This window comes from Erythranthe guttata, chromosome 6 (genome assembly GCF_056151865.1).
Source record: "Erythranthe guttata isolate IM_541 chromosome 6, IM_541, whole genome shotgun sequence".
NCBI lineage: Eukaryota > Viridiplantae > Streptophyta > Magnoliopsida > Lamiales > Phrymaceae > Erythranthe > Erythranthe guttata.
In genome coordinates, this window is record NC_142538.1 from 5,754,566 (window position 1) to 5,772,484 (window position 17,919).

The 17,919-nt window shown below is 34.5% G+C and overlaps 1 protein-coding gene across 1 annotated transcript; it reads left to right on the forward strand.

Annotated features, from left to right (window-relative positions):
* The first annotated feature begins 15,136 nt into the window (after positions 1 to 15,136).
* Positions 15,137 to 17,577, forward strand: LOC148769963 (uncharacterized). The gene is made up of 4 exons (XM_088819663.1): positions 15,137 to 15,714; positions 15,848 to 15,976; positions 16,074 to 16,288; positions 17,313 to 17,577. The coding sequence occupies exons 1-4, from the start codon at positions 15,250 to 15,252 to the stop codon at positions 17,314 to 17,316; spliced, it is 813 nt and encodes a 270-aa protein (XP_088675789.1). The 5' UTR covers positions 15,137 to 15,249; the 3' UTR covers positions 17,317 to 17,577.
* Positions 17,578 to 17,919: the final 342 nt, after the last annotated feature.

Genomic DNA, 17,919 nt, shown 5'->3' on the forward strand with positions numbered 1-17,919 from the left:
GAAAATGACGCCTTATGCTTCTGCCATATGAAGCATAATGTATAGCATGCTATGTACGAGACCCGATATTGCGTATGCTGTGAGTGTCACAAGCAGATATCAGTCAAACCCCGGCCCGGCTCACTGGAAGGCCGTGAAAGATATCCTCAAGTACTTACGAAGGACTAAGGATTTATTTTTGGTCTATGGGGGTGCCGAGTGTTGGCCGAAAACCTACACGCAAGTGCACGTATCGTACAAGTAATAAAGTGGATTTTTAAGTCCAAGTATCGATTTCACAGAGAATATTTAATTATCTAATCCTAGACGCTAAATTCTACCAATTGTTATCAAGCCCACCCTACACAGTCGAAAAAAGATTAATAAAACTAAATTAAACTAAAGCAATTAAAAGGACAAAAACAAGAAAGCAATTAAAACGAAGATTTAATCAAAGTAAACAAGCCTAGGATTTTATTATTCCCTCTATGTGATTATTACTCCCCCAATTCCTTCAATTATACAAGCAATTAACCCGGATTATTAACCTGAGATGCTAAATTAATCATAACCCGCTTCCGCATGCATGTATTACGATTCTAATACTCTAGATTCAATTACTATATTCCTATGCAATTAATTATAGAACACAACATTAAGCACAAATCTCAATAATGGCTACCTAAGAGATTAACTATATTCCTATGTTAATACCACAAAGACTCTTCTACCACAGTTCTAATTATTAACCCGATCTTCCGATTCATGCGATTAACAATAACATAAAAGCGCATAAAGTGGCCAGTTTCATGAACTTAATAAAACAAGTAGAAGAAATAATCCGGAATTAAAACTTGCATAAAATCATAGAATTGGGTTCATAAATCCCACATAGGGTTCAAAATAAAATCCTAGAAATAAAGACTTAGCTACTCGTAATTCTTATGATAGATCAAATAAAATAAATAAATTAAATAAGAAAAACTATGCTTGAATCTTCATTGATCTTCTTTGCTCTTGAATTTGCGTCAAAAGATGGATCCCCAATTGTGTGCTTGTCTTGGTCTTATATAGGGTGGAAAATTTGGAAAAGAAGGTGGTTTCCTTGTGCAATTAGGATTCCTTTACTGCGTCTTTTCGTCATCTCGGACGGCCGTCCCGAATTTTGTACTAAAACTCGGACGGCCGTCCCAACACCAGAGGTGGTTTCTGCTTCTCAGACGGCCGTCCCAGTTTTAAGTGTAAATCTGGGACGACCGTCCCGTGCTAATTTCTTCAAATTTTTTATTTTTCACTTTTGGCCCATATTTTCTCCAAAATTGCAGTTTTGACCTCATACTTTTCCAATTCTTCAGTTTGTACCTAAAATACAATAAATCAACTTTTTAAGCACCAATTATCGTTAAAACACACCAAAAGCTCAAATAAAAAGGTACGATAAAGTGTAAAAATATACACTTAACACACCCACCCCCAAACTTGAACTGTTGCTTGTCCTCAAGCAAAATCTACCAATAAGCAAATAACTCAACTATTACATCTCATTACATAGATAAATGATCAACTTCACGTTTTCAGAACTTGTAATTATAATGACAATTCTTAGGCATTCGCAAGCTCAAAATTCAACAACACTTAGTCACTCACCATTACCACAAACCACAAATCATACAATTGCTTCAAGCATCCAATATTTGCAAATTTAAAGATAGAAAGAATTTATACTTACTTGCATATGTTTGACTCCAAATACTCACCAAATTATTCTACTATACTAATATTCAACATTAAGCTATTGGGATCATTGGGGTTTTGTGGCTTTCAATTGTTAAGCTCTTTGGTGCGAGGTAGAAAATATGGGTATATGTGGCTATTATTCTTGAATTGAGGTGATTACGCCAAAAATTGAAAGATAGGCGTTTGAAACAATGAATTCACCTCTACGGACTTTAATAAACTCGATTCTCAAGAGTTCAAAAGTCTCCACTTTTGCTTTTGAGGCAATAGATCAAGCTTTCAAAAGTAATTTCAACAACTAGTCCTTTCTTCTCCCTTCTAGTCTCTTCTTTTTTTTTTCTTTTTTTTTTTATAAATATATATATAGAAGCATATATACTTCTTCGTATTTTTTTTAAGAAGAAGAGAGACCTTATAAAAATTTTCGACCGGACTCCAAGGGGGTAATTTTTAAAAAATCTCCACTTTTCTACCTTATACATATTGGCTAAAAGAAAGAATACCTTTTCTCCGAGGCTCAAATCAAGATTCTAAGGATAATTTCGATAAAAAGGTCGGCCTGAAAGGCTCAAACGGTTCAAAGAAGGCCCAAATCATATCCCAAATCACTCACTACTCAATACTTCGTATCATAAATTTCCTAAGGTGAGTTCTAAAACCGAACATAGCATGATCTAACACAAATTAATTCCAAATTTAAAATACAAAACATTTAACCAAAGCAATGCACAAAGTGTGATTCCTAGCAATAATTCGCTTCTAAGTTCCGTTGAATCGAAAGCTAAACAAACATCTAATCCTTATCACACAAAACAAGCAATCTCATCATCATCATAAAAAACGAGAAAAGCAATAAAAATAAATAAAACCTAATGCATGCAAACTAAAACAAATAACATGTTTTTTCACTCCCAAACATAAAATTTTTGTTGCCCTCAACGAAATTAGCACAAAGTTTAAGGATAGAAAACACCTGATTTAGTCGGAATAGTTGTCTTCGGGGTGTGAGAATTTGTGGGAAAGAAATTTGATTTTCCTCTTGCGAAGATGCCCTCTCTGTCTCTAGGATGAGCGTCTCAATCGCAATTCCGACCTTAAAAATATGAAATCAAATAAATTAATTAGAATGCATGCCTATGGAAATAAAAATAAAACATAAAATTAAACAAAAATATGAAAAACAGTAAAGCTCGGGTTGCCTCCCGAGAAGCGCTAAATTTTAACTCTTCAGCCCGACTTTGATTCTTGAAATTTTTATGTCCAATCCAAAGCCTTGTAGATTGCGCATCCATCCATTGTCTTTATAACTTCAATTGGAACCAATGCATGAATAGCATTGCAATATGTCAGGGTCCACTTTACCTTGTAGTCTTTCTTGGTTGTAATCAATCGGTACGAAGCCAAGATGGGATCTTCGTCACCCGCTCCCTCAAATTGGTACATAAAAACCTCACGTCCACGTATAACTTCCTCTTCAAACACATTCGTCTTCTCATCAACCTCTATTGATGCCTTCAAAGCCACGTCATGAACAACAATAATATCCTTAATTTGAATATTTGCACTAACCACATCCATCTCCCTCTTCTCTTGTTCCGAGACATCTTTGGAGTTTAATCCTATTGCATTGTCCGATTCATCATCCTTAAGCGCCTTCGTAATTTCTTTTTCCCTCTCATCGACACTATTTTCTAGGTCTAAAGGATTTTTCTCACTACAAGTTTCAGACAGTTTTTCTTTGTTGCAACCATTCTCGATATTGTCTGAAATATTTTCAAGAGACCTCTTGCGCTTCATCACTTCCAACATTATTTCCAATCTTCGGATAGATGCTTGAGTAGATTTCATAAAATCTTCAAGGATGGATTTCCTATAACTCTCCTCAATAGTGGGTTCTTGTGGCCTTGAATAATAGGTTTGAGAATCATCAAATTGCTGCTCTTGATGTTGAAAATTGTGAAAATCTTGGCTTGGAACGCTCTGCTCGTACGTGTTGGTGTATGTGTTCCAATAACCTCTGTTGGTATTATCTATGAAATTATTTGCCTTCGGTGCATACCAACATTGGTTAGTGTAATGATCTCCACCACATATTGAACAAAATAATGTCATATTATAGGTATTTTAGAGATTCGCTAGACGGAAGCCATTCATATCCCGTTTGAGTTGCGCGAAAATTGTCACCTGACATGTAACAAAAAAAAAAAAAAATTAAAACGAAAAAAATAAAAAGAAATATAAAAAGAAAAATAAAAAAATAATTTGGGTGAATCGTGAAAATTGTTCAAATTTAGAGCTAGAATAAAATAAATAATTAAAATATTCCCCGGCAACGGCGCCAAAAACTTGTTGGCCGAAAACCTACACGCAAGTGCACGTATCGTACAAGTAATAAAGTGGATTTTTAAGTCCAAGTATCGATCCCACAGAGAATATTTATTTATCTAATCCTAGACGCTAAATTCTACCAATTGTTATCAAGCCCACCATACACAGTCGAAAAAAGATTAATAAAACTAAATTAAACTAAAGCAATTAAAAGGATAAAAACAAGAAAGCAATTAAATCGAAGATTTAATCAAAGTAAACAAGCCTAGGATTTTATTCTTCCCCCTATGTGATTATTACCCCCCAATTCCTTCAATTATGCAAGCAATTAACCCGGATTATTAACATGAGATGCTAAATTAATCATAACCCGCTTCCGCATGTATTACGATTCTAATACTCTAGATTCAATTACTATATTCCTATGCAATTATTTCTAGAACGCAACATTAAGCACAAATCTCAATAATGGCTACCTAAGAGATTAACTATATTCCTATGTTAATACCACAAAGGCTCTTCTACCACAGTTCTAATTATTAACCTGATCTTCCGATTCATGCGATTAACAATAACATAAAAGCACATAAGGTGATCAACATGCACTTAATAAAACAAGTAGAAGAAATTATCCGGAATTAAAACTTGCATAAAATCATAGAAAATGGTTCATAAATCCCACATAGGGTTCAAAATAAAATCCTAGAAATAAAGACTTAGCTACACGTAATTATTATGATAAATAAAATAAAATAAATTAATTAAATAAGAAAAAACTATGCTTGAATCTTCATTGATCTTCTTTGCTCTTGAATTTGCGTCAACAGATGGATCCCCAATTGTGTGCTTGTCTAGGTCTTATATAGGGTGGAAAATTTGGAGAAGAAGGTAGTTTCCTTGTGCAATTAGGATTCCTTTACTGCGTCTTTTCGTCATCTCAAACGGCCGTCCCGAATTTTGTACTAAAACTCGGACGGCTGTCCCAACACCAGAGGTGGCTTCTGCTTCTCAGACGGCCGTCCCAGTTTTAAGTGTAAATCAGGGATGGCCGTCCCGTGCTAATTTCTTCAGATTTTTGATTTTTTTACTTTTGGCCCATATGTTCTCCAAAATTGCAGTTTTGACCTCATACTTTTCAAATTCTTCAGTTTGTACCTAAAATACAATAAATCAACTTTTTAAGCACCAATTATCGTTAAAACACACCAAAAGCTCAAATAAAAAGGTACGATAAAGTGTAAAAATATACACTTAACACCGAGTTGAAATTAGAGGGCTTCACCGACTCTTGTTTCCAATCGGATGTGGATGACTCAAAGTCGAACTCGGGATTTATATTCACGCTTAATGGTGGTGCCGTGTGTTGGAAGAGTTCCAAGCAAAGCACGATGGCAGATTCCACACCCGAAGCGGAACACATTGCAGCGTCCGTAGCTGCAAAAGATGGGACTTGGATAAGGAAGTTCATCCAAGAGTTGGGTATCATTCCTAATGCTAGTGATCCAGTACCGTTGTACTGTGATAACACCGGAGCCTTGGCGCAAGCTAAGGAGCCGAGATCTCATCAGAAGTCGAAACATATTCTGAGAAAGTATCATGTGATCCAAGAGATCATAGATAGATGTGAAGTTAAAGTAGAACGAGTCACCTCGGAAGAGAACGTTGCGGACCTCTACACGAAGCCTTTACCGAGATCGGTCCCCGAGAAATATCGAGAGTCAATGGGATTGCAATTCATGGGTGGTTGGCTATAGTTCAAGTGGGAGATTGTTAGAGTAGGTGACCAACAAGACAACATGTGGCTGTGGTCTTTCGTATTTATTATGGTAATAAACGAACATTTTATTCGTATTAATGATAAAACACATTGGCATTCTATATCTTTGTCTCTTGTCACAAGCATACATATAATCCTTACAGTTATTACAAGTACTAGTAATTGATCGTTAGGATCGTGAGATATTTACTTTAGTATTATAACTGTTAAACGTGTTCCTAGTCGAAGGGTTACGCCACCAATGAGGATATCGGCCTTTCCCATTAAGAGACAAGGACTTAGTGTATGTGTACTGCATCTCATCACTAAACGGTATTGTAATATCGGCATGCGTAAGTGGGTTCTCGTAAGTTGACGAGTTCATTGAACTCCCTCATCCTAGAAATCTCTAAGTGGTCAGTGAGTACCACCGAGGACCGCCGCAAGGGCCAGTGTTCGTGCAGTCTGAAATCTAGTGGGAGGTATGTGCATTGTAGTCGGGGATTCTATCGCTAGAATAGTTGGATGTCCTATGTGTTCTTATAGTTTGTAATCTCTCTAAGTCTCTGGCCAGAGCTGACTAAGTGATGATTAGAGAATTCGGTTCTCTAAGTCATGCACATAACGATTACAACACTTTGAACGATCGCACCGTCATTGAATAGATAAAGAGGTATCGATGAACCAATGCCTCTAGTTCAATCGGGACATATGTATCGAAGGGATCGTACTGTACGCTAACTATATCAAAAGGTTCTTGCAGGCACTTCATTTGTATCTAGGGAATCATGACGCGTAGTTGCTAGACGCCAATCTTGATCCGTTGGTTGATTAAGGTGAAACGAGCTTCATCTTAATCGTAACTCTAAGGGACGAGTTTTGACCACAAAGGGTTGTGGGCCCACAGCTAGCTTACACCTGAACCATCGAGGGTCACACTGCTCGTGCACATGAGATCTTTGAATAAACGGTCAATAATATATATATATATATATATATATATATATATATATATATACTCTACTGAGGTTAATTAATAGAGTCATTCATTGAATACAATAGTAGTGTAGGAAATAAAAGATTTCAATATATGTATTATCAATCAATGTGTCTACATAAAAAAAATGTTTATTTTCTACAATAACCAAGTCATTATTAAATAAAAAAACTATTTATTTTAAACCATCCGATAAAAGAAAAATAACTTCCTTCTATTTGGAAAACACAAAATGATAATCTCTAAATATAAAATCCTACTTTCGATTTGAACATACTTAAATGTTACTACTATTATAGATGACACGTGAGTGACAAGAAGCCTAATTACTAGCTGACGATTGAATGATTGACTGAATATGAATTCTAAAAGTGCCTTCTTCGATCTTCAGATGAGAGTAAACACTATTTGAATTCCCCACAATAATTTCAATATAAAAGATCCTTTTCTTATTCAATTGAACATATTAATATTCAATATATTTATTTTGGATTAAGTTGATCTCGGTTTCCCACTGATCTTGGTTTCTAAGATTCATGAACTGTCAAAAGACGTATAGTCTTTCGAGCATGAAGACTAACCAATAATCCAAATAAATATGCATGTATTCAAGAGGCTTTTAATATGGCTACAAATAAAAACATAGTTCTAAATTTCTCACGTTACTAAGAAATTCACTATTATATTATTTTGTACTTGCCATGTTCTCATCGTAGTGTTTCTATATATTGAACCAAAATTCAATATAGCTACTCAAGGGTTATTATCAATCTCATATTTCGGAGATGCAGATTTCTTTCGATAATTAATTTTCACCTATTAATTCTTAATGTTTCTACCCAACGCACAGGGGGCCATTTGACTCAATATAGGAATCTCTCCCATTGTGACATCAAAGTAGAGATCATCAATTAAATGTGTGCGTTAATTATCTAGGGATTAAGATAGTAAGTAATATACTGCCAACTAAAAATAATACAGTTTCATTTATGAACAGTGATGAAACAATTGTTTCACTTTGTCCGGTTCAACACATGTCGGGTGTGCTAGCACAATAAGTCAAAACAATAACTACAAAAGTTATTCTCTGTTTATTGTGATGAAGACCAATCACTTAAATATTGTGCTACAATCTTTTACCAATGGATAGTCCATTTCCATCTATATTGTGAACGTTTATCTTTATATTCTAAACGAACTTTCAAAATGATCATTATGTACGCCGTAGCACACCATTTCGAATACTATTAGAATATTAGAATTATGCTTTTAATTAATTGACAAACAATCAACTAAATGCATTGAATACCCTAGTGCAGATTCTCATAAAATGATAATAAACTATTTTATTAATTCAATAATAAAAATATAGCTAAAAGCGAGACTTTTTGTCTACTATCCTAACAATATCAACATACTAAAATCATTTAATTTATTTAATATATAATTTTATATTATTATTTTCATTTGAAAATTTAGTTTGTAATATAATAATATTTTAGGAACAATAATATTTGAGTCAGATAAGTTTAACAGTTATAATGGTGTTATGTAATTTTTCGTCATTATAGCGATAAACAGGCCTTTTATTTTAAAACACCTGAACAACTTATAAAAACTAAAAGTAACTTATAAGTTACATATCCAAACACCTTAAGAAATAATTTTTAAAGTAAGATCATAACAGTTTATCAGCTCCTAAAACATCTTATCTAATGTAGGAGCTTATAAGATGTTTTAAATAAGCTTAGTCAAACGGGTTCTTAGTAATGAAGAAAATAAGATCTTAACGAAAAAGGTGAGTGGAGGTATTTTAAAAAAAATATCTTATAAGCTCCCTAACAGCTTATTATCTGGATAATGCATTCCCCTTTTTTGAGTTTCACTTACACACTTACATTTAGCTTCCTACCCTCATAAATTGACCAATTTGCCCTTTATTAATTGATTTTATATTTATTTTCTTGTACATTTAACTATACTTATAGTGTTCTTTTGGTTGAGCTTATAAGCCATGATGTGATCAACTGCACCTCGTAATACAATATTTGGTTTGGGTTTTCTCTCAAACCTTGAAAAATGGGCCCACCGACTTTGTCAATCATTGAAATTATTAGTTGTCAAGTCAAAATTGACTTGATAACTTATCCTAGCCATACTCTCACCACTTACACCAACTGAAATGTCGAAAATGCTCTCACATCATACAACAATTACAAATTTATTACATATAAATACTCGATTTCATCACATTTCCCCTTTTTGCAGCTCGTGTCCTAGTTTTTCCAGGTGAGGATTTTGGTTCCATCGTCTACCAAATCGCAGAGAATCGTTAGCTAATTCACCAATTTCGACCTTACCCGGTTAAATTGCACCACTACCCAATGTTTTTACGCAGCTTGCAGCCAAAACGAAGAGTTGTAGGCGTAAGAACTTTTAACAGAAGATTCAAGCACAGTTTATTGATTTTGTCTGTTCCAACTTCTTCTTTGTTGGTAGTTATGCTTAGAATGTTGTAATTGTTGGGAATCGGACACGTGTACGCAGCGGAAAACAAAAATTTTATGCGATTTAAACAAATTTAAAACACATAAACACATGCCCGATAATTGAAAACAATTAATTGCGTACCTTTGCGCTTCTAGCGAAATTTTAAAACAACAAACATGCTTAATTACTTAATCGAAATTAAATCAATTAGCATGCTCGAGTTTAAACCAAATAACATGCTCGTAGAAAATAAACAATTTCATGTAGTCACCTAAAAGCATACAATTATTTAACATAAACGAACATGCATATTATAATTTAAACGTAACCGAATCTAACGCGTGTGTTCACGCGCTGTCCTTGAAGCGTGAATCGAACGAAGACTTGCGAAGATGGCTAGCTGCTCTTCCCACTCCTATTGATCCAACCCGTTTGCTGATCTGAATTTACAACCTTGCTCCGACTTCAATATCTCCATGCTTATTTACTGGATAGACAATTTCTTTTGGAAGATTGTAAATTTATGAGTCTTTAAGCTCATGTCAAAATTTCACGTCCATCCGACCACTGGCTGATTTATGGCAAATTTTCTTGCTGGACAGCGCAGAAAATCCGAGAGCAGTTTTTCAAAATTGCCTTCTCGTATCACCGGCTTGTGGCGGCGCATGGGGGCACGTGCGTCGTCGGCTCGGTGGCTGCTCCTCGATTCTTCGATTCTTAAATCTTCCTCCTCTCGAGTTTCACCTCGTATACTTCGATCTACTAAATATGTGGCACTAGACACGTAATAGTTAGAAAAACGGAAGAATAGAAAGAATGACAGAATTACCAAAGGGATCGGCCAAGGGGTGGCCGATTCCGGCGAGTTGGCGGCGGCGACGGCGGTGGTGGCTGCGGGAGAAGATGGCCGAGCGAGAGAGGGAGCGACTAGGGTTTAGTTCGTGTGTTGTCTTTTGTGCAAGACCTATAAATCAAGTATTTATAGTATTTTGCATAAAACCCTAACGGGCTTAAGTTAGATCGGGCCCAAAAGCTTAAGTTCGTTAGTTCTTTTACTTGTTCGTCTCTCTCAATTCGATGATCGGAAAATTGTAACAATTACATTTTCGGAATCATTATAATGTCCTAGTCATTACGAGGGCTAACTCTCGATTTCCAACTTTCCAAAAGTGGAAACCCTAATTCAGTGCACTTTCTAAATTTGGAAACTTCCCGATTTAAAAAGTCCACTAAGATGTTCGCCTATTCTTTTCCTTTTCTTATTCTCATTCATAATTCCAAATTACGAATGTTGGACCCCAATCATATTGACTTCCAATCATGCAAAGATAAACCATTTTTACCTTTGACCTAGGGCTGTGCATGGTTCGGTTTTAACCACCAACCAACCCATTTTCGACCCACAATTTGTGATGGTTAATCAACCATCAACCGACTCATTTAAGTTGGGTCGATAATGTCAACCGACCCATATATAATTGGGTCGATAATGGTTTCTAATATGCTAAAAAGTTGGTTAGTCGGTTAATATCGGCCAACCAACTTTATTCATTAATTTATTATTTATTAATTTTAATTAAAATATTTAATACTTTTAATTTTAAATTTCTATTTTATATCACATTTATTAAATTGTCTAATATTGAATAAAATCCTAAAAGCAATAAATCTAACCTAATTATCTAATTTGAACTATTTTAATTTTAAGACGTATAGTCTAAATATTTGGACGATTATTATTTGTTGAACTATTTATGTTTAATTGCAGTATATATGACCGTAATGTTTTGAATCTTTTATTTGAATATTGTTGAACTAGTCGCATTTAATTTATAAAAAATATAGCGTTGTAACAAGTAATAAAATATTTAAAAAAATTAAAAATATTTAGATGGATGACCCATCAACCAAACCACCAACTAACCCATTAAATTGGTTTTCAACCATCACCCAACCCATATAAATTGGGTCGATAACGATTTCCAATATTTAACAAAGTTGGTTGGATGGGTTGGGTTGGTTTTATGGCTGGTTTTTAACCAAACCAACCAACGCACAACCCTAGCTCTGTTGGAACTGTAAGTCGTTGTATCTTGGGAGACAATTGCCGAAATCGAAGCACTGTTGCGGGGCAATTTTGTCTTAAGGAGAAAGAACAAAGTTCTTGCCTCGACTTTTCTCTGTTTATCAATTCTTTCTTCAAAAATTCCTATCTCGAAAACCATCATAAATAACAATAGTTCCTTCCTAGAACTATGAATGATCGCCCATTTCTATAGATTCAATAAATTGGCTTAGTGCTATAAGAATACAAAGTGGAAATGATTAGACTGAGAAAAGTGAAAACATTTTAAAAGGTTAGGCTTAAAGTAAGAAAGTTCTGTCGGAAAGAAATGGATCGACTACGATGAAACTTTCTAGCTAGTAGCCACACTTTAGTCTATTCAATTTACTAAAATCTATCAGTGCCATGTTTTAAAGTTGGAAGATGGATGTCAAGATTTCGTATCTCTTGACGAGTGCATTTCACGATGCAAATTAAATGGATTTTATCTTAGAGCCGTATGAAAACTTAATAAATTCATTTATGAATTTAAGCAAAGTGCGCATATTATGTGATATTTAGATTGATCATAGAATCAATGTTTTGATTTTGATTAGGAATCTAGATATATCACATTTTGTAACGGAAGCGTGGTGAAAATCTTAAAAGACGTATTAGATAATAATTTCGTTTTAGAAAACAATTTGGAAATTATTTAGGTAAGGGTATTGTTTCTCGAGTCAAATCAATATGGATAACTTGAGTAAAACTAGTTATGTCGTATGGATCATTTTATAGGATCTATGAAATAGGACATTAAGTTGTCACGGACAAGTTATATTGATTTAAATACTTGCCAAATTTAGCATGTACAAATTTCAAAGAAAGAATTATTTCTTTCAGGCGCAGAGTCACTCTGTCGAGAAATTAGTGTTTTTGAACACGTAATGCGATAGAGATGTTGAAGGCAGTTCTTATTGTGAAGCAAGCCTTGCATATGCTATAGTAAATAATTAAATTCAAATCTTTTCTTTGCATCCCGCATAGCTAGCAAATGTGAATTTATTTTGAGGCTAGTATGTTAGACTGCGGTAAAGTATATTCTTAAGTATTCTAGGATACAAGATTATATACTAGTTTACTAAGTGGATACTGTTGGTACGACTCAATAATTAATGGTCAAGTAATTGTAATTTTTCTATAGCATGTAATCACCGTGGGAGATTTATTTTCCTAAGGAAGTGAAACGTATAGTGGGAGGCTTATGCAATTTTTGCGATTGCATATTCTGCTAGATATACAATGTGTGCTTTTACATCGGATGATAGCCCATAGATATGTTCTATGGAAGGATTAGAGATGTTGAGCTGCGAGTCTTTGAGTCTAAGTGGGAGATTGTTAGGATAGTACATTAAAAGTCTCGTTTTCAGCTACATTTTTATTATTGAATTAATGAAATAGTTTATTATCATTTTATGAGAATCTGCACTAGGGCATTCAATGAATTTAATTGATTGTTTGTCAATTAATTAAAAACGTAAGTCTAATATTCTAATAGTATTCGAAATGGTGTGCTACGGCGTACAGAAAGATTATTTTGAAAGTTCGTTTAGAATATAAAGATAAACGTTCACAATCTAGATGGAAATGAACTATCCATTGGTAAAAGTTTGTAGCACAATATTTAAGTGATTGGTCTTGATCACAGGAAACAGAGAATAACTTTTGTAGTTATTGTTTTGACTTATTGTGCTAACACACCCGACATTTATTGAACCGAACAAAGTGAAATAATTATTCCATCACTGTTCATAAATGAAACTGTATTATTTCTAGTTGGCAGTATATTACTTACTATCTTAATCCCTAGATAATTAACGCACACATTTAATTGATGATCTCTACTTTGATGTCACAATGGGAGAGATTCCTATATTGAGTCAAATGGCTCCCAGTGCGTTAGGTAGAAACATTAAGAATTAATAGGTGGAAATTAATTATCGAAAGGAATCCGCATCTCTGAAATATGAGATTGATAATAAATAACCTTGAGTAACTTATAAGAAGTCCTAGCTAGGTGGATTTCGTATCCGGCATACTCAAATAAGTTAAGCGGGTAAGACTCATGAAAATAAACCATTTAACTTATTTAGCAGTGAATAAGTTATTTGGTGGTTATAAGATATCTTAATGTGGGGAGAATCTAATTAATGATCGACCGGAGCTCGAATGTAACATTTGAGAATATAAACGGGAGTTCAATAATTATTTGGTAGTGGAAAATAAATAGTTATTTAATGACTAATTAAATGAATTCTTTTAATAGTTTGAATTTAATTAATTGTTAGTTGTCCGATTTATATTTTCTCCTTTAATCCCTACTGTAGCCCAATGAATTTTCTAATTAATCGAGAAATAAAAGTTCAACCAATATTATATATTGGAATTAATATAGCCGAAAATTAAGTCCCCGTTGGATTGCAATTTCCGACTATATAGAGTTGTAGAAGGAGTGAGATTTGTTTACATGTAATCCTCTCCATGTGCGATTCTAATTGATTGTGTTATATATAATAGAGATTAGGTCGATGGTAGAGATCAATAATTCCACACACCTATTTCACGTTGGAAGAAAAAATATTTTTTAAAAAAATGTTTCTCGATTATAGATTTAGATTTCTTCAAATACAAGTCCACCCTTGTAGAAGAATTATTAATCCGGGATATACAATAGAAGACTATAGGTTTTTAGAGCAAACTATTATTCCCGAAATTTTTGAGCAGTCCTGCGAAAGAAATTCACCATAAATCAACTGATTGTCCGATTGGCTTAAAATTTATACAGTAGCTTCTAAATCAACTGATTATCCGATTGGCTTAAAATTTATACAGTAGGTTCCCAACCCATTGATCTATAATCCGTCTGAATGGATTCTTAATAAGACCAACCATCTCAGAAATGTCGGTGAAGGAAGATGGCTGTAAATTTCTGGACATTAGTTTTTTTGAGGATTGAAGGCTTGGTGTGGATCCTCATTCGTGCGCCGAAGATAGAAACAAACCTGCTCGCGAAAACTGTAAGTTAGTAGATTAGATTTATTCCGGTTTAAACGAATCTAATCAAAGCATGTTAATAAAATTAAATTCGGCTAATCTAGAACCTCTTGCGAATTTTCATTGACTCATGGGCTTCACATCCCAACAATTGGCATCAGAGCTTCTTTGATTAATTCGTTTGAGGTTCACCAGTTGTCCAAAGTTCCATGAAATGGAAAATTCATATGTTGCATGTTGCGTTTTGTTTCTGACTTTATTTTGCAGAATAGAAAATCCGTTATTATGGTTATGAATGTTTCATTTATGTTTTATGTGAATTGATCCCACTACCTCATGAGATGTTACTTGTCGGTTTAATTTCCATCGTGAGATAGTGATGGAAGATCGTGTGCCTATGATATTTTTATTTTTTGTAATTTTTCATATCCAAACACCTTAACAAATAATTTTTAAAAGAGATCTAACAACTTATCAAGTCTTAAAACATCTTATAAGATATATGAACTTATAAGATGTTTTAAATAAGTTTAGCGAAACGGGCGATCTAATATATGAAACTAGGCTACAGGATTTATGAGGAAAAACACCAACAAAAATAGCCCAAAAGAATTTTTATAAGTTTGAACTAAATATAAATAAAAATTAAAAAAATACATGTAGCCAAACCGTTGACAACCTCATCCGTTACGGGCTAACCCAATCTGAAGATCCAGCCCATTACCTGGCTAAGCCTTTTGTATATATATCTTGAAAGAAAAGAAAAGTGAAGGGGAAAAAAGAAAAGACTAGGGCTTGAGAGATCGATTGGAGATATATCTAGAGAGAGAGAGAGAGAGGGATATCGATTGTTGTGAATTCGGCATGGAAGGTCCAAAATTGGAGATGGAAGCCAAGGAGCAGGAGATACTGAGGGAACTGGATTTTTGTGGATCTGCCGGTGACGCCATGAAAGGTCCAATTTTGCCGGAGAAGGAAGCAGAGGTGGATTGTGGTGAATCAGACGGCGGCGATGAGAAGGAAGCAGAGGAGGAGAAGGAAGCAGAGGAGGAGAGAGTTTCGAGGAATATATCGAGCGAGGACTATTACATTAAGAATCCTAAACGACGCAAAATTAACGAGGAGGAGGATAATTTTGAGGAGGAGGAGGATAATTTTGAGGAGGAGGAGGAGGATTATTTTGAGGAGCAGGAAGAGGAAATTAAGGAGGAGGAGAAGAAAAATGTGCCCAAGGGGTTTTTTTCGGATGACGAGGATCAAGAAATTGATGAGGATCAAATTGAGGACGACGATGATGATATCATACATACGGCCGGGGATGATATTAATGTTCGTGTCTCTCTCTCTTTCCTTTTTTTTTTTTTTTTTTTTTTTTATTTATAATAAATGATCAAAACCCTAATTTTGTTTCTTATTTTGCGCGGATGATTAATTTACTATATATCGAATTCAAAATTTGTAGGAGGGTTGCGGTATCATGGAAAACTATGTCCGAGGTTCCCCGAGCTCGTCAATCGGATATGACGAGGAACTCAAATCCAAACTCGAAACTTATGCCAAACTAGCTATTGATGCCTACAACCAAGTCAAAGTATGATGATAAATCTTTAATGATTTTTTCACTTCTTTTACTTATTTCATGATTAATCTTTAATTCTCTATAATATTTGTTTTTGGGTTGTGTGCAGTCGAAGGATTACCGTTTTGTGGACGTGGAGAGCGCAACCGGATATCTTTGCCAGGGTGTCTTATACAGTATGACCTTTGAAGCCAAACTTGCTGGCCAAGATGATTCGGATGCCCTCACTTTAGTTGCTGAGGTTTACGAAGATTTGACGGGTGCAACTGAAGTATGCCTTGTTTGCAAGCCCGAGGAACGTCCGCCTTATTATCCTCAAACCAGGTATTTCGTTTTCCCTCTTTTTCCTTAAGCTGCTGCCTCGCCCTATCCATATACATATCATATATGTAGATGATCAGCTATTCTAAAGTTTCAACATGGAGGATTACTATTTAAAAAAAAAAATGAGATTACTTCTTTAGTATCTTGGGCATCAAATTCATAGGTGTAACAAATGTGTATGGTCTTTAACCATTCGTTGGTATTCCAGTGAAAAAAAAAGTGGAAGTTGTTAGTGTCCATATTTATTTACTTATGTTTCATATAAATTACAGTGTCACAAAGCATCAACAATTTTCCATTCTCGGATATGGTGGATGTACTGAACTTTTTCTACATGTCAAGAAGTGAAGTGTTCTTGTGTTCTTGTGCTGTCTCCGTAACCATATACTACTTTGCATGAAAATTCGGATCGATGTGCTGTTAATACTTTTATTGAAAACTTGCATTAATGTACTTAAATGTTGAATGGGATTTTGTTTGAAACTGGTCCATGGTTTTATGCCTAGTGGTTGATATTAGTATCTTTTCAACTGAATCATTTGTTATGTCCATCTCATAAAATCTCATCCGATCTTATCATTGGACTCCGACCAACAAGAATTTTTTTTTTTTTGTTTTTGGTGTTGTGTTGTGTGTATGAAGCTTAATATATGTTTTTCTAAGTTGGATAATTACAGTTATTATGGCCTGTAGGTTCTATATGTTAGTAAAATTGATGTTACGAGTTTGCAATTTTGTTTTTTACCAATTAATGCTGTAAAAGAAATTGGAAGTTTCACTTTTTCAGATTGTACGTACGTGCGTATCTTCCCAAATTTAAACAAAATTTATATCTTTTAGCATGAAACACGAGAGAGGTACAGTTAATTGAACACACTGCATTTGCTATATATTTCAAATAATTGGAATCTAGTGTCCGATTTACACCTTGGATTTTGTGTTGTAGAAATTTTACCCTCTTTAACAGCTTTCTGCTGTATGCTTTTACTAGCATTTGACACCTTTTGGGATTTTTGTTTTGCAGGTGATTCCAGCCTCGAGGTTTAGAGAAGCTATATATATGTAAGTGTGTGTGTGTGTACGTAATCGGGTTGAGAACTAACTTTGTCTGTGTGCGTTTAGAATCACTTTTTAATTTATGAAAAAAAACAAAATTATGCTGTGTAGAGGGTCAATGCCGCCTGGAAAGGCTGGAACATTGCTAAGCTTTATGTAATTTGATATTTGCTTGCTACTTCTAGATTTTGTGGTTGTTCGATTTATGTCTCCTCGCTCTGGCCTCTTGGATTCTTATTTTCTTTAGTTTTGTGAACTTTGTGAACAAAAGCACCTGAATTACATTGTTCGTTAGAAGTATCTTGTTAATACCAGAGTAAATAGCACTTTAACCCCCATTTGGTTTCACCATTTTGCACATGACCCCCTTGTGGTTCTATAATAAGCATATTACCCCCTTTGGTTGTCGGTGGGTAGCTTCCGTCTAAAATTCCGTCAATTCTAATTCTAACAGATTGATGAAATTGATGGTGATTGGAGGTTTTATTGTTTTTTTTTTCTTTTTCAATTTCACTCTACTTTTGTTAACTATGTACAAAAGCTTAGAGCTTTCAATCTTTTATTAATGTAATTTT

Excerpts from the sequence above, each read along its gene's own strand:
- LOC148769963 (XM_088819663.1), top strand. The coding sequence starts at position 15,250 with ATGGAAGGTCCAAAATTGGAGATGGAAGCCAAGGAGCAGGAGATACTG. Across the intron at positions 15,715-15,847 it reads CGGCCGGGGATGATATTAAT|GAGGGTTGCGGTATCATGGA; the intron begins GTTCGTGTCTCT and ends CAAAATTTGTAG. Across the intron at positions 15,977-16,073 it reads ATGCCTACAACCAAGTCAAA|TCGAAGGATTACCGTTTTGT; the intron begins GTATGATGATAA and ends GGTTGTGTGCAG.